General features: G+C 44.4%; 1 protein-coding gene across 2 annotated transcripts; it reads left to right on the top strand.

The window, feature by feature from the left end:
• Window positions 1-219: 219 nt before the first annotated feature.
• On the top strand, window positions 220-11,319 carry LOC136484276 (uncharacterized). 2 transcript variants are annotated; one of them, XM_066481516.1, is made up of 28 exons: window positions 220-401; window positions 498-621; window positions 711-826; window positions 1,848-1,964; window positions 2,068-2,208; window positions 2,347-2,791; window positions 2,885-3,038; window positions 3,377-3,498; window positions 3,977-4,068; window positions 4,183-4,438; window positions 4,521-4,572; window positions 5,917-6,065; window positions 6,151-6,221; window positions 6,306-6,479; window positions 6,750-6,818; window positions 6,969-7,073; window positions 7,148-7,237; window positions 7,932-8,007; window positions 8,087-8,189; window positions 8,279-8,348; window positions 8,432-8,611; window positions 9,202-9,324; window positions 9,398-9,481; window positions 9,556-9,740; window positions 10,104-10,242; window positions 10,314-10,373; window positions 10,514-10,618; window positions 10,759-11,319. In XM_066481516.1, exons 1-28 carry the CDS (start codon window positions 303-305, stop codon window positions 10,870-10,872), a joined length of 3,615 nt encoding a protein of 1,204 aa, XP_066337613.1. In that variant the 5' UTR covers window positions 220-302; the 3' UTR covers window positions 10,873-11,319. The 2 variants fall into 2 exon arrangements, with proteins under 2 accessions (XP_066337613.1, XP_066337612.1); XM_066481515.1 differs by having other exon boundaries at window positions 2,347-3,038.
• Window positions 11,320-22,979: the final 11,660 nt, after the last annotated feature.

Consider the following 22,979-nt stretch of genomic DNA (forward strand, 5'->3'; position numbering starts at 1 on the left):
AGTACGTAACAAAATTTACCCAGAGAAGCCAAAATGTTTTATAATTTTGAATGGAGACAGCAACAAAATATGCATCGTAGTTATTTATTCCATAATAACAAATTATTATAGTAACAACGGCACAGTCTCATATATCATCACGGCGTCATCAAGAAAAAGAAATCTGAAAAATCTTATAAGACCATTTCCGTAGGACGAAAAAAAAACACCCCCCAAAAGCCGAAAGAACTCTCGCTCGAGGGGTGGAAAAGAAGCGGAAGGGGTGACGAGACGAGAGGAAACCCTCGCCTCCGGCACACGCCATGGTGGAGACTCGCCGGAGCTCCGCCGCCGCGGCCGCTGGGAAGCGCCCGTCCCCGTCGCCGTCCTCTTCGTCCGTACCTCTCCCGAAGCGGCCCAAGGTGAGAGCGCCACCCCCACGCGGATCGAAGAATCTCGCGTCGCCGCCTCCCGATTTGACCTGTCGGCTAACCGATCTGAACCGTGGCCCTGACCAGGCGGAGTCCCCAGGGTCACTGACGGCGTCCGCGCCCGGGAGGGCCGAGGAGGATTCCGTGGCGGGAGCGGCACCCGCGAGGAGCACCGGCTCGGCCGAGGACGTGGCGGCGGTGGCACAGAAAGGTGGGCGGCTTTCGGGCGTTTTGGGATCCTAGGGTTTGGTGGGGGCGGGTTTGGAATCGAGTTCATGGGGTTTTGATGCTTTGGTGCAGATCAAGGAGCGGATAAGCCTTCTTCCGCCGTGGCCGAGAGTTCGAAGAGGAGGAAGGAGCCGGAGCAACAGCAACCCGCAGCGCCATGGGCGAAGCTGCTCTCGCAGTGCTCACAGGTGCGGTGACCTGACGGCAACCTGCCAGCAGCTGATTATTGGATAATCTTGGTGTATATGCTGTAGTTATCGAAGTTAAAGATGGCAATTTTTATGCTGGGCTTTGTAAAGATTCAATTTTTAAGGTGTTAGGGGTGAAATTTTGGTCTTCGGATAGCATCTTGCTGTTTGGCTAGATTATTTAGCATGGAATATTACTAGTCTTGCTGTTTAGAGCTTGGTTCTGAGTACAGCTAGGCAGCGTTCTAAAAGGTGCTTTTGGGAGGAGGGAAAAGGGGGTACCAGTCGGCTTACTAGGTTGGGATATTAACTACCGTATATACTGTTTACTTGTGCTCTTTCAGTCAGCATATTCTCTCGTTAGAAACAGGGGCAAGCAATACTAGTTCCTGGTAGTATTTGTTATGCCTAGGCTTTTTATTGTGGGAATTTGCAATTCATGGTACCAGATTGCCTGGTTGATGCTTAGCTCCAGTTAGGGCCTACTTTTAGCTGTTCAACGGGCATCTGATTTGGGATACATTGATATTTCTTTTTTCTGTTCTGTAGCTTGTAGGGAACTTGTCCAACATAGCCGCTACCTGTTTTCACTACACATTCATATGTTCAAGGTTTTGTCATCAGTTAATAAATAGTCACATGTATTGTAGATATGTATATTTAAGGGTACCTAGTAGGCTAAATCTGATCTGTTTGAAGTCATTGTTGTTTGTCTTTGTTGACATGTCTTTCTGTAATGTTGATATCCTGAACTTATAGAAATCAGTATCTACTTGACGGGATGCATCTTTTGAATTCCTTTGCAATCACCACTGGATCTATTGTTGCTACTTTAACTACTTAGTAGTTGGTCAAGGCCTCACATTTAAAGTAGCTTGTAGGTCAATCTTTGTTGGTTGTTTTTGTTAGCATGTATATTTTTCTGTAGATGTTTATGATTTCAGTTCATAATGATTGTAGAACAATGCATGAAACATTATTCTATTTGTAAATACTGATAGAAAACATATTTATACTACAGACTCCTCACCATCCCATCAGTGTGGCTCAGTTTTCTGTTGGTCAAAGCAAAAGCTGTAATTTGTGGCTGAAAGACCAACCTGTTAGCAAAGTGCTTTGCAAGCTGCGGCGCCTTGAGGTATGTTCTTGTTTTTATGGTTCATATTCATTCCGCGGAGTGCATGAACATTCTCAAGTGTTAGTCTGCAAGTATTTCATTGGCTTTGATGTTTAATTTTCAGCAAGGAGGTCCATGTGAGTTAGAAGTTCTAGGGAAGAAGGGTATGGTCCAATTAAATGGAAAGCCCATAAGTCCAGGCACAAAAGTTCCCCTTACAGGAGGGGATGAAGTCATATTCAGTTCATGCGGAAAGCATGCTTATGTATCCTTTTATCATTTCCGGTTCATTCAGTCATACATTTTTTCTTCAGTTACATCTCTTTCTTCATGACTGTAGTATGCACTTTGAGAATGGAGAAATGTCATATATGTTACCTGTTTTTCCTTTACTGGCTCATAGATTTTTCAGCATCCTTTGAATGACAAAGTTCCTAAAACGGTGCCATCATCTGCTGTTAACCTTCTAGAACCTCCCGTTGCTAGCGTAAAGCGCATCCGTACAGATAAGAGAACAGGAGACGCTTCAGCTGTAGCTGGTACAGAGATGTTGGCATCTACATCTAATCAGCCGAAGGATGTAGCAGCAGTACCTCCCGCGGCAGCCGGAGAGAACAGCCAGAGAGTAGTGTGGCCAATGGCATCATCTGCTTCTGATAAATCAAAAGGGCGTGCTGTAAGCCTTGATAAGGAATTTGAGAATGGGGAAAATGCTAATGAGGTAAATTCTAACATTGAAGACTCTCCAATGGATGTCGCTGCAGCCCCCATATCTCCTGATGCTGCTGCGAACGATACCTGTCAACAAAATGGCTTTGGGCCTGATACTCATCTTGGTACGGAAATCGGTAAGATTGCAACCTATAAGATAAGGCCAGTTCTGAGGATGATTACAGGATCAACTATATCCGAGTTCGATTTGACTGGTGATCTTTTTAAAGCTCTTGAAGATCAGAGGGATCTCATCAGGGATCTTAACGCTTCGACCAGTGTGCCTCCAAGTAGATGTCAAGCCTTTAAGGATGGGATGAAACAAGGAATTATTAATCCAAGTGATATTGATGTTACCTTTGAGAATTTTCCTTATTATCTCAGGTGATATGCTTTGAATTTGTGTTCCTTTGCTGCTTTGACATTATTCTGTTTATGCAAGATTCTTATCATGCTGTCTATTTGAAGTTTTGCATATGCATGTGTTATTTATATGCTACATTATAAAAATCTAAGGCAACTTGTCTATTCTTCTTTGGTTAGTTTTGAGGTTGCCAACAATGGTGTATGCTTAGTTCTTAGATTATAGAAATTGGTTGGTTGAGTTTTTCTTAAAGCCTTGTAAGGGCTGTCTGCAGACCAACCTTGGGATGCAGCATGATATTTCTTTTTAGTCGTCACATGTCCATATCTTTGTATTTATCGGTTCTCATCTCATGCAGTGAGAATACAAAGAATGTGCTCTTATCATGTGCATTCATACACTTGGAAAAGAAGGAATTCATCAAGCAGTTTGCTGAGATTTCATCAATAAATCAGCGAATTTTGTTATCTGGTCCAGCAGGTACTTACTTTCTCTGTTTGGAGACCTGTACTTCCTTTGTTGTTTACCTTTTCCAATTGATTTAACCTGGAGTCACTAGGGCTTGAGTTATGGCAGTTGCCATATTGGAGACCTGTACTTCCTTTGTTGTTTACCTTTTCCAAGTGATTTAAACTGGAGTCACTAGGCCTTGAGTTGAAGGGCGGGCCTGGTGCAAGCGGTAGAGTCTTACCGCCTGTGACCGGAAGGTCCCGTGTTCGAGTCGCGGTCTTCTCGCATTGCACAGGCGAGAGTAAGGCTTGCCACTGACACCCTTCCCCAGACCCCGCACAGAGCGGGAGCTCTTTGCACTGGGTACGCCCTTTTTTTTTCACTGGGCCTTGAGTTATGGCAGTTGCCATACTTTTCTCGAATAATGCTAGTGACCATACTTGTTTGATAATTATCCCAGTGCTTGTGCTCTTGTATTCCTCTGATTTTTCTGTGGCGATGCATTTAGGTTCCGAGATTTATCAGGAAACATTGGTAAAGGCACTTGCCAAACATTTTGGTGCTAGACTCCTTGTCGTGGATTCACTTTTGCTGCCTGGGGTAAGCTCATCATGTATATTTATTTACTGCTAAAGAATATTCAGAAGCTAAGAAACCTTGAATCATTGCATGTTCCATTACCATTTTCCTATTCTGAACAAGAAATCCATGTAGGCACCTTCCAAGGATCCAGAATCCCAGAAAGATGTTGGGAAGGCTGATAAATCAGGGGATAAGGCAACTGCCGAGAAGTTTGCAATATATCAGAAGCATCGTTCTTCGTTGGCAGACACTGTTCACTTCAGGAGGCCAGCTGCACCAACTTCCAGTGTGAATGCTGATATTGTGGGAACATCCACTCTGCATTCTGCATCTCTACCGAAACAGGAATCGTCAACAGCTACATCCAAGAGCTATACTTTCAGAGAAGGTTTTGTTAGCTATTCTTTATTACTTAATGTATTGAATTTTATTTTTCTCAAAACATGATTTTTCCTCCACATCTTCTGTAGGTGATAGGGTGCGTTATGTGGGTCCAGCTCAGCCATCCTCTTTGTCACAAAGGTACATTGATTGTAAATATTATTCCTGTCTTCAGATGTATCCAATGCTTGTTCCTTACTTCCTTAGGCTTCTACATTATTATCATCAGAATTTTGTTCCAGTAGGCAATGCATGCTTTAGGTGTAGCGCCAATTGAAGAAAAGCTTGTCCAACACCGGTTGAGATGGTTTGGACATGTGCAACGGAGACCTCCATATGCACCGGTGTGTAGTGGAATCCTAAGTCAGGATAGTAACGTGAAGAGAGGCAGAGGAAGACCGAAGTTGACTTGGGTAGAGGCAATAAAAGGAGACTTGAAAGGATGGAATATACCCAAAGACTTAGCCTTAGATAGGAGTGCTTGGAAGACAGCTATTCACGTGCCTGAACCTTGATTGCTTCTGTTGGGTTTCAAGTCTGGCCTACCCCAACTTGTTTGGGACTTAAAGGCTTTGTTGTTGTTGTTGTAGGCAATGCATGCTTTAGTACTGCAAGGAAGTTTATCATTAGTGGTATTAGAGTTTCAGGGACAGATAATCTGTGCCTTAAATTTTGTATAAAATGGATATTTAATGACCTTTGTCATTCTATTGGTATGAGTTCTGACGAGAGATATTTTATGGTCTTATATAGTCTTTGTAGTATGAACTAATGCGCTACCAACTGATATCAATTAACATTTGCACAAAATCTTATCTTGTCCGCTGGATTCAATCTTGGTGTTACAAGTTGGAGGTGGGTTTTCGCCCATCCCACTATAACTTTTCCTTTTATCAAGCTGAACTCGGCAAAAAGCCATTCAAAGTGGGACCACCTGTTGCTTGGGCGCTGCCATATATTGACAGACTAAGATTGAGTTTGTGAAATACTGTTCGCCCAAACAATCGTTTATACCGTTTACAAGCCGTTTAAACGATATATGGTGGTACACCGTTTCCATTTAATTGGCTGTTTTGCCCATTTAACAGCCGTTTTTTCTAGTTTAAATGACAAGTGACTGACTGTTCACTGTTTGGGATAACATATCCACCAATTATGCTTGTGCACCTGACACTTCATCATTTTTGAAAGAAACATTTTATATGGTGTCCATCCGTCAGATAGTCTTTACAAACTATAGTTTACTATGGTTGGATGAAACATTTTTCCCATGAAATTCGTGTCTGTACTCAGTAGGCCTCTTAAACAGGAAGAGGAATAACTGGAATATGAGACTTCTCATAGGGAACCCACTTATGAGCTTGCTTTTGTACTTACAATCCTGGAAATTGAGATATTCTTTCTCCTGATGACATTTTTTTTTCTAGCAACCATGTTCATTCAATACATACATTTATTCTTATAAATTGTTTGATTGATCTCCAGGGGACCAAGTTATGGTTATCGAGGCAGAGTGATGCTTGCCTTCGAAGATAATGGATCCTCAAAAATTGGAGTCCGATTTGACAAGCAGATCACCGATGGTAATGATCTTGGCGGTTTGTGCGAGGAAGATCATGGCTTCTTCTGCTCTGGTTAGCTCAAACTTCCGAATTCCTCTACTTCTTTGGCAGTTATTTGAACTCTTTATTTGTTGCTGAGGACGCATTATTTCCACAGCTGAATTACTGCGCCCAGACTTTTCTGCTGGTGAAGAAGTTGAGAGGCTAGCTATGACCGAGTTAATAGAGGTACTGCTGCTTTTTAGGACAAGGAATCCTGTTGAATATGAAGTTAGCACTCTGTATAATAGTATGATTTTCATTTCCTGTCAGGTCATTTCAGAAGAGAACAAAGTTGGACCTCTGATAGTGTTACTTAAGGATGTAGAGAAATCATTCACTGGAGTTACAGAGTCACTTTCATCTTTGAGGAGCAAACTTGAATCGCTTCCATCTGGTGTTCTTGTTATAGGATCCCACACCCAGATGGACAGCCGCAAAGAGAAGGTACATGCATTATTCCTGATAAACTAGACAAATTTGGATTGTGGAGGTTTCAAGTTCTGATGCTATTTTGGCATATTGGTTCCTGCATTCATTTTGTAAATGAACAAGGCTGAGTTATTTTTTCTACCTTGCATTGCTGTGATTTTTCACATCCCCACACCAGGGGTTCTTTGTTGGCATATCCTGTTAATCCTTCTTTAATTTTTATCAGTTACCTCTCTTCAATTCTAGCAAAAGTTTGCTAAGATGGTGAAGTGATCTTTCTTGCAGGCGCATCCTGGAGGTTTTCTTTTCACAAAGTTTGCCAGTAGCAGCCAGACACTTTTTGACCTTTTCCCGGTAAATTTTCTTTGTCTTACTCTTTATTCTTCTTGAAGTTTTTTATATGTACTTACATGACTAAATTTGGTAGTCTGATGAACCATGATATTGATTTTATCTCCCTGATTTGCATTGTTTTAATTAATATGATTTTTATTAAAAATACAGGATAGCTTTGGTAGCAGGTTGCATGAAAGAAGCAAGGAAAGTCCAAAGGCAATGAAACATCTAAATAAACTTTTCCCAAACAAAATTTTGATCCAGCTTCCGCAGGTGATTGTATCTCTTGCTACACTCATTTAGTTGTTATTAAGTATATTTTCTGATCTGAAGAATTAAATTTGCAGGATGAAGCTCTGCTTACAGATTGGAAGCAGCAGTTGGATCGTGATGTTGAAACACTTAAAGCCAAATCAAATATTGGTAGCATTCGCACGGTAAGCTGCAGAATAGAAGTCAACATTATACTTGTCCCATGGAACTTAATATTTCCCACTGTCAACTGTATCTTTCTTTAAACTGAAGGGCCTGTGATGCCTGTCTAATATGGCCTGGGTGTATTATTCTCAAATGACCATTTACATGTGTTTGATAGTATTTCTTCTGTTTGATACTTTGTTGCCTGTTTCTGTATGAACGCATATTTTCACCATTTGCATGATTATGCAATTATTCTATGTCTATATATGCTTTTGCTGTTAATATGGTTGAAAGCATCAAATATCCTCATAGAAGTAACTTTTGGATGTACTCCCTCTATCCCTAAATAGAAGTCTTCTCACTTCCCCAGAAGTCAACATTTTTTAACTTTGACCAATTATATATAAAAGAATATTAATATTTATAATATATAATTGGTATCATTAGAAAGATCGTTGATTATACTTTTATAATAAACTTATTTGGAGATATAAATGTTGCACGTATTTTCTACAAACCTAGTCAAAGTTGAGAAAGTTTGACTTGCACGCATCCCATAACGACTTTCTTTCTGGGACGGAGGGAGTAGCCATTTAACCAAAATGTCTGGCATTGGGCCTTTCATGGTTACTTTAAGCTTCTACTTTCCGTGGTTACTTATGATTAGCGAATCAGACCATTATATGATTCTTCACTTTCTCTGTAATGCAGTTTCTGAGCCGCAATGGAATTGAATGCAATGATCTTGAAGAATTATTCATCAAAGACCAATCACTGAGTAATGAAAGTAAGTACTTTTGTTTTGGTCTATTCACATTTCATCTAAAGAATTTCAATTTAAACTTTGCTCCTCCAACCTTTCTTAGATGTGGACAAGATTGTTGGGTACGCAGTGAGTTATCACCTTAAGCACAATAAAATTGAAACTTCCAACTCCAAGGATGCTAAACTTGTACTCACAAGTGAAAGGTAAAAAAGTTTTTCTTATTGAAAACTATTTGTCCTATGTTTCCTTTCAAATCAATTCTCAGTGGATTTTTGAATCATTTACTTGACAGCCTTAAGCTTGGGCTCAACATGCTGCAAAGCATGCAAAGTGACAACAAGAGCTCCAAAAAATCACTGAAGGTACACCCTCCCACTTATTGCCATGCTTTCGTGATTTCTCAACTTAGTTGCTGAACACTATACATATAAATCCTTTTTCTCAGGATGTTGTCACAGAGAATGAGTTTGAGAAAAGGCTTTTGGCAGATGTTATACCACCTAATGACATTGGAGTTACCTTTGATGATATTGGAGCCTTGGAGAATGTAAAGGACACGTTAAAGGAGCTGGTGATGCTCCCTTTACAAAGACCTGAATTGTTCTGCAAAGGGCAGTTAACAAAGGTAGCATCATAATGCCTAATTATGCTTGAAATCGCTTACCTGGGGTGTCAGTGTTCTTTCCAACTGTAGGGTTGCCCATGTGGTTGATATTTTTTCAAGCGTTGAATCCACGATCTAAGAACCATTTTAATACATTTTGCTTTGAACTGAGCTAAGATACAGTCATGCCATTTTGCCATTTCATAGTATTGCTTGGATATTTGTGAAATAATTTGCATGAATGCCAAGATAAAATCTCCAAGGAGCATCAGTTTTCTTTGGTCTTCCAGAGTTATCTGAATACACTTGTCCTCTAGTTAATTTGGCAGTATTGTTTCTATAAGGTTTTTCATCTTTCTAAAGAGCGGGAAAATACTTGGGGACACTAAGATTGAGGCTTATGGATTAGTTGGTGTCTAGCCTGATGGAAATGTCACGAGCTGACTCTTTACATGAACTCTTGGCTTCCAGTGATTCCTTATTTAATAATGTGTTATTACTTAGTATATTAGTTAATCATAGATATGTTAGTTTTAAAACTTCATTTGTAGATTATCTTGATTTACTATGGTCATGATCTTATAACTGCCTCCTCAATTCATTCATTGCAGCCTTGCAAGGGAATATTGCTTTTCGGACCTCCTGGCACTGGGAAAACTATGCTTGCCAAAGCAGTAGCAACTGAAGCAGGTGCTAATTTCATCAATATATCAATGTCGAGCATTACATCGAAGGTATTATTTCACCTAATGAGCAACTGATGAGGTCTAGTGTCTCAAGGCTAACCAGTGGTTCATTTACTTTCAGTGGTTTGGTGAAGGAGAGAAGTATGTAAAGGCTGTTTTCTCACTAGCAAGTAAAATAGCCCCCAGTGTTATATTTATTGATGAGGTATGCAAGTGCACAAGTTTACATTAGTAACCACTATCGGTACAGTGTATACTAACTGTTTTGACTTTCTGCAGGTCGATAGTATGCTAGGAAGGAGAGAAAATCCAGGGGAGCATGAAGCGATGCGCAAGATGAAGAATGAATTTATGGTAAATTGGGATGGGTTGCGCACTAAAGATAAGGAGCGTGTGCTTGTTCTTGGTGCTACAAATAGACCGTTTGATCTGGACGAGGCTGTGATTAGGAGGTTCCCCCGCAGGTGAATATTGTTCCATTCAATGGGTGGGATTAGAAGGGCGGGCCTGGTGCAAGCGGTAGAGTCTTACTGCCTGTGATTGGAATGTCCCGGGTTCGAGTCGCGGTCTCCTCGCATTGCACAGGTGAGGGTAAGGCTTGCCACTAACACCCTTCCCCAGACCCCGCACAGAGCGGGAGCTCTCTGCACTGGGTACGCCCTTTTTTTCAATGGGTGGGATTACCCAATTGGGTAACTGTAGTTTTGTTCAGTGGGCCATGATTATCTAATTGTTGCCGTTGGGTAGCAATAGTTTTGTTTGCTTAGGTGGGATTATCAAATTGCTGTTGGTTCCATATTTATCAGCATTTTACTCAATTGTTTCAGGTTAATGGTAAACTTACCCGATGCATCAAATAGAGAGAAAATTCTAAAAGTAATTTTGGCAAAAGAAGAGCTGGGATTGGATGTTGATCTGGACTCACTTGCCAATATGACTGATGGTTATTCAGGAAGCGACCTTAAGGTGTGTTTGCTTTTTATGCATGCAATTGCTAGAAACCCTTTGCATGGTTTTCATTGAGTTTGTGCTTTCAGAATCTGTGTGTGACCGCAGCGCATTATCCCATTCGAGAAATTCTGGAGAAGGAAAAGAAGGTACACAATGTTGTCTCTGCTTTTGGTTGCGCTGTTTGCACATGGCAGTACGATTATCCTTTGCAGCAGGGAGCAGTGATGTGTGAATTATGCATTTACTGTTAAATCATGAATATTGGGTTCAATTCCATTGTGTGCAGGAGAAGAATTTGGCTAAAACAGAAGGTAGGCCAGAGCCTGCATTGTATGGAAGCGAGGACATCCGTCCTCTTAGCATAGATGACTTCAAATCTGCCCATGAGCAGGTGAGAACACCAAATTTGCCTCCATTTCATATCTCCTGACTCTCTCTACAACCTACATTCTTGTTTCTAGAGCTGCAACCTACTACAACCTACATTCTTGTTTCTAGAGCAGCATCCTAACCTCTTTTTACTCACTGCAGGTTTGTGCGAGCGTTTCGTCTGATTCAGCAAACATGAACGAGCTTCTTCAATGGAATGACCTGTATGGTGAAGGCGGGTCAAGGAAGAAGAAAGCGTTGAGCTACTTCATGTGATGGCGAGAGCATAAAATCTGAAGGATCAAAACCGTGCCATAAAATCAGAAGGATCACAGTTGCGCCATATTGTACAGCCGCCATAGTACACCCCCATGGCATGTGCGGCTGCGTGACTTGGCCGGCCCCAAATCCAGTCGGGTTTTTCCTCCTCCCCCCTCAGTAGCCGTGGCTGGCCGGCTGTCATCCCCTCCGCCTGGTGTAATTAAAACTGTGTACCTGAGTCGAGTTCGTTTACCAGTTGTTTGAGGTTCCAGAGTTAAGTTTTAAATTAAAATGGCGCCATTGCCCTCCTCCAACCTCCCTTTCTTCCTCCCCTAAGTTAACTTTGTTGCGGCCATGGTCCTTGGACTCTGGCTATAGGTCTTTGTGTACCCTTGTACATGAGAAATGAAGGGAAATGAAATAAGAACATCTTCATCCTGTCGTTGACAGTATGGTACAGAATTTTTTTCATAGTTGACTGGCGATGAATTGGATCGGTGCCAACATAAGAATTATAGAAGGTGCCTTCCCTGCTGCTGAAATTTGTGTGTATGTCGAGTGGATTTGGTATTGTGAGATGAATGGCATGACAGCACATGAATTTTTATGCGTCTCTTGTCCTCTAATTGCGAAATGCAAGGGAGACCAGTATAATGAACTTAGTCATTTTGTCTATTTACCGATTTACTTTATTTGAACAAAATACAGGCAGAGCTGAATTTTCCGTGAACTTGTGGTTCTCTTGAATGATGCACCTCTTTTTTGTTGCACTCATAATGCAAGAGTTGCGACTATTTCATTGGTAATATTGTTTTCAGTAATGCTACCACTAAGGTGTCCGGAAGGCAGGATGCCTCACTTCACTCACTGTCGCATGCGCCGCTCATCTAAAAAAACATAATCAACTCCTGCGCGGCTCACTCCGCTCCTGCCCGCCTTCCGCGCTCCTCGTCCCCTGCCGCATCGTCCCCCCCCCCCCCCATCGGGAGCCCCCCAACACCTGCATATCCGGCGGCCCTCTCCCCCACCCTAGCGAGATCCACTCGCCTCCAACAAGATCCATATAGGTGGCACGGCGGTGCTGTAGGGGAGTGGCCATCTCTCCTCCACTGCGACGCAACGCCCTCTCTCGCCCCGGTGACCGAGCTCCCCGTCACCCCGGCGGCCATGGCGCTCCTCGGCCCCCATCCCCCACCGTTGCCGCCGAGCCAAGACCGGTACTGGTGGTGGTGGTGCTCATAAAGGCCGGCTAGGGGATGGCGGCGGCGGTGCTAGGGCAGCAGCGCGGCATAGGCGAGGGTGGCAGCGTGCGCCGCGGTGTGCTAGGGGCAAGGGCGATGGCGCTGGGAGCGAGAGAGCATGAGGAGATTTGTTTTAAGACCAAAGCTCTATTTCCTTCTTGATTGGAATAGTTACGTTGCCCCTATATTTATAGTCCCTAGAGGACTTGCACACCAAACAATCTAGCGGAGCGTCCTTATAGGTTTGGATTCACCTTTCCCAAAACAAATTTTATCCTTTCCTAAAAAATCTTGACTCTATTTTCCTAAACAATTATCTATATGTTTTTGTCCAAATATCTTTATTTTCCTAAACTACCTAAATCTTGGGATAATGGGGAGGTGGAGGTGGAGGTGGCATAGCCCCCTTGCCCACCTCCTCCTAGCGGCATGCGTGCCCTGCGGCCTCGACTTTCGCTTGGTTGCGGGCTCCCGTCGGCCCATTTGGTCCGCTCTGGGGCACGCCCCTTAGGACCATGACATATCCCGCCTTCTCCACTCGGCCATCCTCGAGCCGAATCATTAGCCAGTCATCGAGCCCTTTTGGTGGTGGCGCTGATCTCTTGACTCACTCAATATGGGTGCGTAGGTCACCTTGGAGGACTCCTGTGGATGTGAGGTTGTGGTGGTCGTTATTGACGCTGAACTCAAAGCAGTACTGGAGGGTGCCGTTGTAGCCATGGAGCTAGTAGTGAGCAACGTCTATGGCTTTCCTTAGGGTGCAGCTATTGCTGGGCTTGTACGAGTGACATCCTAGAGATGCTGGTGTCGAAGTGGACATGCTCCATGTTGAGTGGGGGCCCCTCACATCCTTGTACTTTGTTGGTCACCTTGGGCATGATTTAGCTAGGAATCTTGCTGGTAGATGGCGGAAGGTACATGATTTGCTTGTAAAGTTGTCAAGTACAACATCTCATCGAACATGAAGTCAACGCCATTGAGTTCATTTGGCGAGATGGAGTGCAAGCGAGTGTTGGAGTTGACGGTGATGGCGACGACGTTGACGGTCATCCAATGACACCCCATGTTGTCGAAGAAGGTTACTGATGCTGTCAATGGGGTGCACCTCTTCCATGGGGAGTGAGCAACATACTTGATGGTGTGGTATATGCTGTGTTGCTGACATTGGGAGGCTATGGAATCCCAAGCTAGGTGGTTGAGGTTGTGGACGTGGCTACCGCTGATGAGTGCGTCGATGAGGGCCGAAAGTAGTGGTGAAGCAGGCTGGCATGTAGAGGACGCTTGTCAAGAAGATGTAGTCAAGCATCTAGCTGACCATGCTCGGGGCGCCTGCTTGTTGATGATGGAGGTGGCACTGCCACGAGTTGATAGAGACAGCAGAGACCAGTGCCTCCATGTTGATGCGGGTGAGGCAATTGGGTATTGTGGTCATGTTGCCACTGAGTTTGAGTGTGCCGATGCCAGTGGTGGTGGTGGTGGAGGGACAACCCACTATCAGAGTAGCCAGTCTCGCTGGTGTCGTCGTTGCTAGCATTGGACGAGGGGAGCCCTGGTGCTGCACCACCCCAAGCGGCTGGCTTAGGCGCCGCTATCCATTGCGGCGCCTCTGGTGTTGGCGCCCATGTTGGCGCGGTGTTGCCACCCATGTGGTTACTGCTGGTGGCGCTGCCCATGCGCCCCATGGGGTCAGCACCGTGGGTGGTGCTCACAAGATCGATGTGGAGGTCGTTGTCCACGGGCCGCTGCTGGTGCCGGTGATGGTGCTGTCGCTGGTGGTGGTGCTGGTAAGGCGAGGTGGTGGTGCGCCGCTTGATGGTGTGGAATGCTGGTGAAGGTGACCATCTTGTTGTTGTACTGGAATTGCATCTGCAGGGATGTGAAATCCCATAGGGTGTTGCCGACGTCCATCATCCATGGCGCTCCCAAGATGACATCTATGTCATCACCGATCAGTGGGAGGAGAAAGGCATCAATCTGGAATGTCTCGCCATTGATGCATAGTGGGACGATGAAGCAGGCTCCTCTGCAGGTGAGTTTCATGCCTCTCCCAACGAGCACGGTGGTGTTGATGCGACACTCGGTGATGTCGATGATGCAGGCGGTGTTGGTGTCGATTGTTGATGGTGAAAGTGTCACAAAATCACACACTGAAAACACTATCAACAACCTTGGTTTCAAAGGAAGAGTGAAAGGTTCTTGTGTGGTTTTGGTAATTGAGTGACAACCTAGGTGGACTAATTGTGTTTATGTGAGATACATAGGTGATTAGTCCACAAGTACATATGTGTGAGCAACATATGCCATGAAGGTGAAAATGGCTAGGCGATGTTGCAAAGCTCACACATGTGATGATGAAGGAGCTCATTGCACATGAGACATGACATTGAGTCATGTGATCAAGGTGGAGAAGATCAAGACAAGACTTGGCTTGATGGACCGGTTGCAAGCATGAAGGGCAAGTCAGAGGCTTTGGAGCGATGGACCGAGTGGCGGTGAAGCTTGAGCAAGACTTGGCGCCGATGGACGAAGGCAACGGTGAAAAGCAAGTGAAGTCAAGATCGATGAACCAATATGATCACGTGACGATATGAAGTGGATCATATCATTGTTGATCATGTTGGTGCATGTGTTACATCGACATTGGAGGAGATGGAATGGAATGCGCAAGGCAAAGGTATAACCTAGGGCATTTCATTTCACTGGTCATAGGTGTGTAGAGAAGTTGATGACTGGGTTTAGGATAGATGGCCGTACTATCAAGAGGGGCAAACTTGTTTGCATATCGGTCATCTAAGTGCCACTCGAGTGATCTAACTTTGCATCATTGCTAGGATTGAGTGGCGTGGCAAGTTGAGTGGCTAATCCTTTGGAAAAGGTTTGTGAAAATGCTAACACATATACACATGGTGGTGTACACTTGGTGGTGTTGGCACATTTACAAAGGAGATAAAGTTGGAGTTGATGTGGATCAACTTGGCGAAGGAACGGAGGCAAGGGTTCGAACTCCATCGGTGGAGTGTCTACCCGTAGAGTGCGGACAGTCCGACGGTGCCACCGGCGCCCTATACATAAAAGACAGGGTCTCACAGAGTGGATCGGACGCTGGTCACGTGGTGACCGGATGCTGGGGTCCTTCGTTTGGTCAGTGGCTGCAGAGAGCGTGTAGGGGTCAGTCTTCGACCGGACGCTGGCGCTGGAAGTGACCAGACGCTGACAGGGTGCATCCGGTCAGGCTAATGTATGGTGACGTAGGTGACACCAAAAAGTTAGAGAAGGACTGGACGCTGACGCTGCGTCCGATCGTGACTGATCGGACGCGTCCGGTCGCGATTGGTACCTTACTGGAAACGACCGGACGCTGGGGTTGTTGTGTCTGGTCAGTTTGAGCAGCTGCGTGCGGTCATCACTTGACTGTTGAGATCAAGTGACTGAGGTTGAATGAAGGCAACATGTGGCGAGCATCCGTTGACCGGACGCTGAGGTCCTGCGTCCGGTCGATACGACCGGTGCGTCCGGTCAACCCGAAAAATGCCTAGTGAAGGGGTAACGGCTATTTTAGCCCGTGGGGCTATAAATAGAAGGGGTCTCAGCCTTGGGCCCTGTAGTGGAGCACACTAGAGCCTTGGTGGCTTGTGTAGTAGTGCTTGGGAGCCCTCCATCTCACATATGCTTGATAGTGATCATCTGATTGTGTGAGAGAGCGATTCTAGTGCGATTGCATCGTGAGGTTGCATCGAGTGGTACTAGGTGATCAAGTTGCAAGCCGGTGGTGCTTGTTACTCTTGGAGGTTGCCACCTCCTAGACGGCTTGGTGGTGGTCTCCGTTGAAGCCCGCAAGAAGCTTGTGCTGTGCTCCGGAGAAGAGCTTTATGAGGGGCATTGTGCTCGCCCCGCGGGAGCCGTGAAGAGCAACTTTAGTAAAGCGTGTTATTGAGCTACCCTTACTTTTGGGGTAGGTTCTTGCGGTGCCCGATGTGCGGGCTTGGCGGGTGATGTCAATTAGCCGCTGAACCACCAAGTGAGTGGTCGACACAACGGGGACTAGCGTGTTGGCAAGCACGTGAACCTCGGGAGAAAAATCACCGTGTCAACCTTGTTCTTCCCGTTGGTTTGCATCATCATTACACAAGCTTGTAATTACTTTCATATACATTGTGCTTGTGTAGTTGCTCTTGTATTTAGTTAAGCTTGTGCAGCTCACTAGTTACCTTCTTGCTTGTGTAGCATAGAAGTGGCTCTCTTGAGTGGCTAATTTGGTTTGTGTAACCTTCACTAGTAGAGAACAGACCTTTGATCCAAGGGCCAAACTAGGCTCTAGTCCCGGGAAATATTGCGCCCGGGACTAGAGAGACCTTTAGTCCCGGTTGTTGGCTCCAACCGGGACTAAAGGTCCCTGCCCAACGGCTCCTGCTCTAGGCCATTGTGGCAGGGGACCTTTAGTCCCGGTTGGAGCCACCAACCGGAACTAAAGGTCGACCTTTACTCCCGGTTGGTGGCTCCAACCGGGAGTAAAGCTCTTGTCCCGGCTAGTGGCGTGGCCCGGGACTAGAAAGTGACCTTTAATCCCGGTTGGATCCACCAACCAGGATTAAAGGCCCCCTATAAATCCTGCTGGCCGTCTTCTCCCTCCCTGAGCCCGCCTGAGAGCTTCGGTTCAAATTTAAGCAGTGTTCTTGCTCTTTCTCCATCCATTCTTTGATTCCTCCATCGATTTCTTCGATTCCTCCGTCGATTCTTCGGTTCTAAAGGTTACCAACTTCATACTCTCATGTTTCACCATTGTCTTATCTCATTTTGTTCACTATATATATATGGTTCTTTATTGTGGTTTTTTTCATTTGTAAGCAATTTGAGCTCAAAATCACTTCAAGCTTGCATATTTACATGAAAGAAGGTTAAAGTAGCTATTAAAAACTAGTATTCACCGTTCATTTGTAGCATGCATAGCACACTTCATTGTTTAGAGATATAGAGAATTTTAGAGTTTTTTTTAATTTTATTTGTTTATAAAATGAGAAATTTATAGTGTATTAAAAAATGAGTATAGAGAGTAGATGGCAACTACTTCCGGGTCCTCGGCCTCTCATGGGTTTCCAAAGCGACTTAGGTCGGGCCTCCCACTCATTGCATGCGGCAAGTGTCATGGTTTTGCGGTTGCGTTGCTGTCTCTGTGCACTTCGCTCGTCTTCCTCATTTCTTTCTTCCACCGTCAACCTGCTGCGTCTCGGTATACTAGTAGAGGTTTGAAGCACACCGGGGACTAGTGCCTCCGACTGGTATGACAGATGCAATGCAAGGCCGTGCAATAGGAAGCAAATCCGTTCTCTTTTGACGATACGCCTGAACAGCCAGGCCTGACAGATTTGGTGGTTGAACGGGTCCGTCGGCTGTCGTCGTGTGACTGTACGACAAAGAACGGCATCGATCGATCATAGTATTTTATTGTCCGGAGTCCGGTCCGGGGTGCAATGCAACGCAATGACAATTGACAATGCGTTGCTAGGTCAAAATATGGTCATTTCTATGGACTCTGCGACTAAACATTTTATTTTAACTTTTTATGAAATGAAAAACATAGAAAATAGTTAGAAAATTATAGAAAATCCGTACTAGTTGAACTTGCGGACCGTGTTCAGCTTGGCGAGCATGTTCTCTGCCGAGCGGTAACAGACATCAAGGAGGAGCTTTGATTCTACGAGGGAGAGTGGCAACGGTCATGGAAGACTGTGTTCCCTTCCTTGTAGAATCGGAGCTCTTCCTTGACCAAGTACGGTGCCGTCCGGTGGAGAAATGCTCACCGAGATGATCACGTAAGCAAGGTCAACTAGTACGGATGGTTATTTATTGAAACATGTTTTTGAGCTATAAATCTTGCTGGCCATCTTCTTCCTCCCCGAGCCCGCCCGAGAGCTTAAGTTCAAATTTAAGCAGTGTTCTTGCTCTTTCTCCATCCATTCTTCGATTCCTCCATCGATTTCTTCAATTCCTCCATTGATTCTTTGGTTCTAAAGGTTACCAACTTCATACTCTCATGTTTCACCATTGTCTTATCTCATTTTGTTCACTATATATATATATGGTTCTTTATTGTGGTTTTTTTCATTTGTAAGCAATTTGAGCTCAAAATCACTTCAAGCTTGCATATTTACATGAAGGAAGGTTAAAGTAGCTATTAAAAACTAGTATTCACCGTTCATTTGTAGCATGCATAGCACACTTCATTGTTTAGAGATATAGAGAATTTTAGAGTTTTTTAATTTTATTTGTTTATAAAATGAGAAATTTATAGTGTATTAAAAAATGAGTATAGAGAGTAGATGGCAACTGCTTCCGGGTCCTCGGCCTCTCATGGGTTTCCAAAGCGACTTAGGCTGGGCCTCCCACTCATTGCATGCGGCAAGTGTTGTGATGAGACGAAGATTGTGATGGAGTACCGAGTGAAGAAGGAGGGTCCCAACAAGGGTCGCATTTTCTACAAGTGCCCGGATCGCAATGCGAGTTATTTTATCGTATTTAATGACTATGGTTAGTTTATACCTATTTTCATGATGGTTGTGATTAAAGTTCTAATTTTCTGTTTTAATTTTAGTGGGATGGCACTGGATGTTCATGCTTCTACTGGGAGAAAGAGTATGTTGAACTCGTGCAAAAATATCTTGCACAACATGCAGATATGGCGGCTAATGAGGCAGTGATCCAGCCGAAGAAGCCCAAAGATGTTGAACAAATGGGGGATCTGTCTGTTTTAGTTAGGATTGGTCGCGAAATCCTTGTGCTGCTGAAGTGCATTTTAGCTTTAGTGTTTTTAGTGGTAGTTGGGATTGTCTACATTATAGCGAGGCTTTCTTAAATTTATAGCTTTTGTGGTGGTATGCATGTTGTATAATTAACTAATTATGTTCTAGGTTTTAATACGGTATTTATGTCATGTAATGCAGATGAGTCGGCATTGGATGTATAATGTTGATCGTCGCTCCCAAGAGTTCATGGACGGCGTGCATTCTTTGTTACGTGCGGCCGAGGCAAACAAACACGATGGTTTCATGTGCTGCCCATGTGCCGTATGTAAGAATACGATGGAATATGCTAACTCAAAGACTCTTCATTCACACTTGTTCAAGTCGGGTTTCATGCCAAACTATATTTGTTGGACGAAGCACGGAGAAACCGGAGTTGTAATGGAAGAAGGTGAAGAAGAACAATGGGGCGATGATGATATTTTTGCTGAATATGGTGCCTTCAATGATACTGTAATGGGGGAAGCTGAAGAAGAGGTGGGGGCAGAGGAGAAACCCGCTGAAGAAGAGGTAGGGGTAGAGGAGGAGCCCGCTGACGATCTTAGTCAGGCCATTCGTGACGCACAAAGAGAATGCGAAAGTGAAAAGGAGAAGATCAAGTTCGACCGCATGCTAGAGGATCACAAGAAATTGCTATACCCAACTTGTGATGCGGGGCAGAAAAAGTTAGGTACCACATTGGAATTGCTGCAATGGAAGACAAAGAATGGTGTATCTGACAAGGGATTCGCGGAGTTACTAAAAATCCAAAAGAAGATGCTTCCGAAGGATAACGAATTGCCCAGCACTACATACGAAGCAAAACAGGTAGTCTGCCCTTTAGGATTAGAAATCCAGAAGATACATGCATGTCCTAATGACTGTATCCTCTACCGTGGCACGGAGTATGAGAAGTTAGATGCAAGCCCTGTATGTCACGCATCGCGGTATAAGATCAGGCGAGATGACCCTGGTGATATTGAGGGCGAACGTCCCAAGAAGAAAATCCCTGCCAAGGTTATGTGGTATGCTCCTATAATACCACGCTTGAAACGTCTTTTTAGAAACAGAGACCATGCAAAGTTGTTGTGATGGCACAAAGAAGATCGTAAGGTAGACAATATGTTGAGACACCTTGCTGATGGGTCCCAGTGGAGAGCAATCGATAGAGAATTCCCCGAGTTTGCAAGTGACGCAAGAAACTTAAGGTTTGCTTTAAGTACGGATGGTATGAATCCTTTCGCGGAGTAGAGCAGTAGTCACAGCACTTGGCCTGTTACTCTATGTATCTACAACCTTCCTCCCTGGTTATGCATGAAGCGTAAGTTTATTATGATGCCGGTGCTCATCCATGGCCTAAAGCAACCTAGCAACGACATCGATGTGTACCTGAGGCCACTAGTTGAAGAACTTCTACTTTTGTGGAACAAGCCAGGTGTATGCGTGTGGGATGAGCATAAGCAGGAGCACTTTGACCTGCGAGCATTGTTGTTCATAACAATCAATGATTGGCCAGCTCTAAGTAATCTTTTAGGACAATCAAACAAGCGAAAAGAATGTCAGGGTGATGAGAGTATTGATGAGGAGCTATATTTGTTGGCTAGGCAGCCATCATGGCATATCCTCACATACAAAGGGTACGAGATAAATGGAAATACATTTTATACAGTAGCACAAGATAAAAGGAGCACCAACCAGAACAGTGGTGTCCGCATAGATGCCACCGACCCTAGTGAAAACAAGCAAACATACTATGGCCGCATAGAGGAGATATGGGAACTAGACTATGCATCTCATTTTAAGGTACCTTTGTTCAAGTGCCAGTGGGTAAAGACGACTGGAGGCGGCGTAGCAGTCGACAACCAGTATGAAATGACAACAGTGGACCTCAACAATATTGGGTACAAAGGCGAACCGTTTGTCCTTGCGAAGGATGTGACTCAAGTGTTCTATGTCAAGGACATGTCTACAAAACCGAAGAGAGGGAAAAATGACAACCACCCAATCAATGATGAGCCAAAGCGCCACATAGTTCTTTCAGGAAAAAGAAACATCGTCGGAATCGAAGACAAGTCAGATATGTCAGAAGAATATGAAAAGGATGACCGAATTTCACCCTTCACAGTAAACAAAGACCCTAGCATCCAGCTAAACGATGAGGACACTCCATGGTTACAGCACGATCATAACCAAGGGACATACATCAAGAAAAAGTTCATTACTGTGCCCGCTTGATATATATATTGATGTTCAATAGTGTGTATTAGAGATATTATGTAATAATTGTGAATTTATGTTTGATGTTGAATTATGTCACGTTGAAATGACGTGAAAACAAATTTATGTTTGATGTTGGGATTATGTCACGTTGAAATGATGTGAAAACAAATTTATGTTTGATGGTGGGATTATGTCATGTTCAAATGATGTGAAAACAAATTTCCAGTCGAAACACAAGAGTTTTTCTGAATTTAATTAAACACTATATTTTTGCATTATCGAAATAGTAATTTAAACACTATATTGTGTTTTAAAATTTGTTAAAAAAATTAAAACTTTAGGTCACATAATTTTTCTGTGTGCAATAAAGCAAAATAGAATCTATATTTTTTAAAAATATTTTTATGTCTTTTATTTAATTTTTATGCAATTAACTATCCTTTTATCATTTGTGTAAAAATAAATATATTAAAATCCTAATGAATTGGCGGGTAGCAAAACTACAGTTTTGCCGCCCGCCAAAAACCTTTAGTCCCGGGCGCCACCACCAGCCGGGACTAAAGGTGTGACCTTTAGTCCTGGGCGTTAACAGGGACCGGGACTAAAGGGCCTTTAGTCCCGGCTGGTGGTGGTGCCTGGGACTAAAGGTCCTCTCCCTTATATAGGCTCTGCGCCCACCCCGGTCCCTCTTCTTCCTCCTCCCCGACGTCGCACGCCCCGGCCCCTCTTCTTCCTCCTCCTCGACGATGCGCCGCCCCCCGACCACCCTGGCCTGTCCCCGCTCCGCCGTGGCCTCGCTCCGCCGTGGTCGGCCCCGCTCCGCCGCGGCTGTCCCCGGCCCAACCCCGCTCCGCCATGGCCGTCCCCGCCGCCGGACTAGTGCCCTGCCCCCTAACCGCTGGATTGGAGGAGAGGAGGAGCAGGGCAGTAGAGGAGAGAGGGAGGTGGAGGAGAGAAGGGAGAAGGAAGAAGGAGAAGGGAGGAGAAGGAGAAGGGAGAAGGAAGAAGGAGAAGGGAGGAGGAAGGAGAAGGGAGGAGGAGGAGCCTCGGCCGCCGGCCATGCCCCTCGCCGCCTCGTCATCACCGCCTCTGGACGCCCATCACCGCCGACCCCTACGTACGTCGATCGTCACCGCCGACCCCTACGTACGTCGATATGTGTTTGTATGTGATATATGCAGAGGAACGCCTCGTTGTGTTGTATGCGGTGCAACACCGTCGTTGTGTTGTATGCGGAGCAACGCCGCTTCGTTGTGTTGTATGCGGAGCAACGCCACCTCGTTGTGTTGTATGCGGAGCAACGCCACCTCGTTGTTTTGTATGCGGAGTAACGCTGCCTCGTTGTGTTGTATGAAGAGCAACGTCGCCCCGTTGTTGTATATGTGGAGCAATGCCGCCCCGTTGTTGTATATGCGGAGCAACGCCGCCCCGTTGTTGTATACCCTAGCGAGAACGACGATTCGCCCTAGCGAGAACGACGAATTCGCCCTAGCGAGAACGACGAATTCGCCCTGTCGTTCTCGCTATGGCAAATTCGTCGTTTATATGACTTGTTTACATATATGACTTGTTTATATATATGACTTGTTTACATATATGACTTGTTTACATATATGACTTGTTGACATATATGATTGTTTACATATATGAATTGTTTATATATATGACTTGTTTATATATGTGACTTAGATTTATTTTGTTTATGACTTATTGTACATATATGACTTGTTTATATATATGTGACTTAGATAAATTTGTATATGACTTATTGTATATATATGACTTGTTTATATATGTGACTTAAATTTTGTTAAATTTGTTAGATATGGCTGCCCCGGGAGGCAACATGGAGGAAGAAATGATGAATATTATTGCCAATGCTGGT

Source organism: Miscanthus floridulus, chromosome 9, assembly GCF_019320115.1.
Source record: "Miscanthus floridulus cultivar M001 chromosome 9, ASM1932011v1, whole genome shotgun sequence".
In the NCBI taxonomy this organism is placed as follows: domain Eukaryota; kingdom Viridiplantae; phylum Streptophyta; class Magnoliopsida; order Poales; family Poaceae; genus Miscanthus; species Miscanthus floridulus.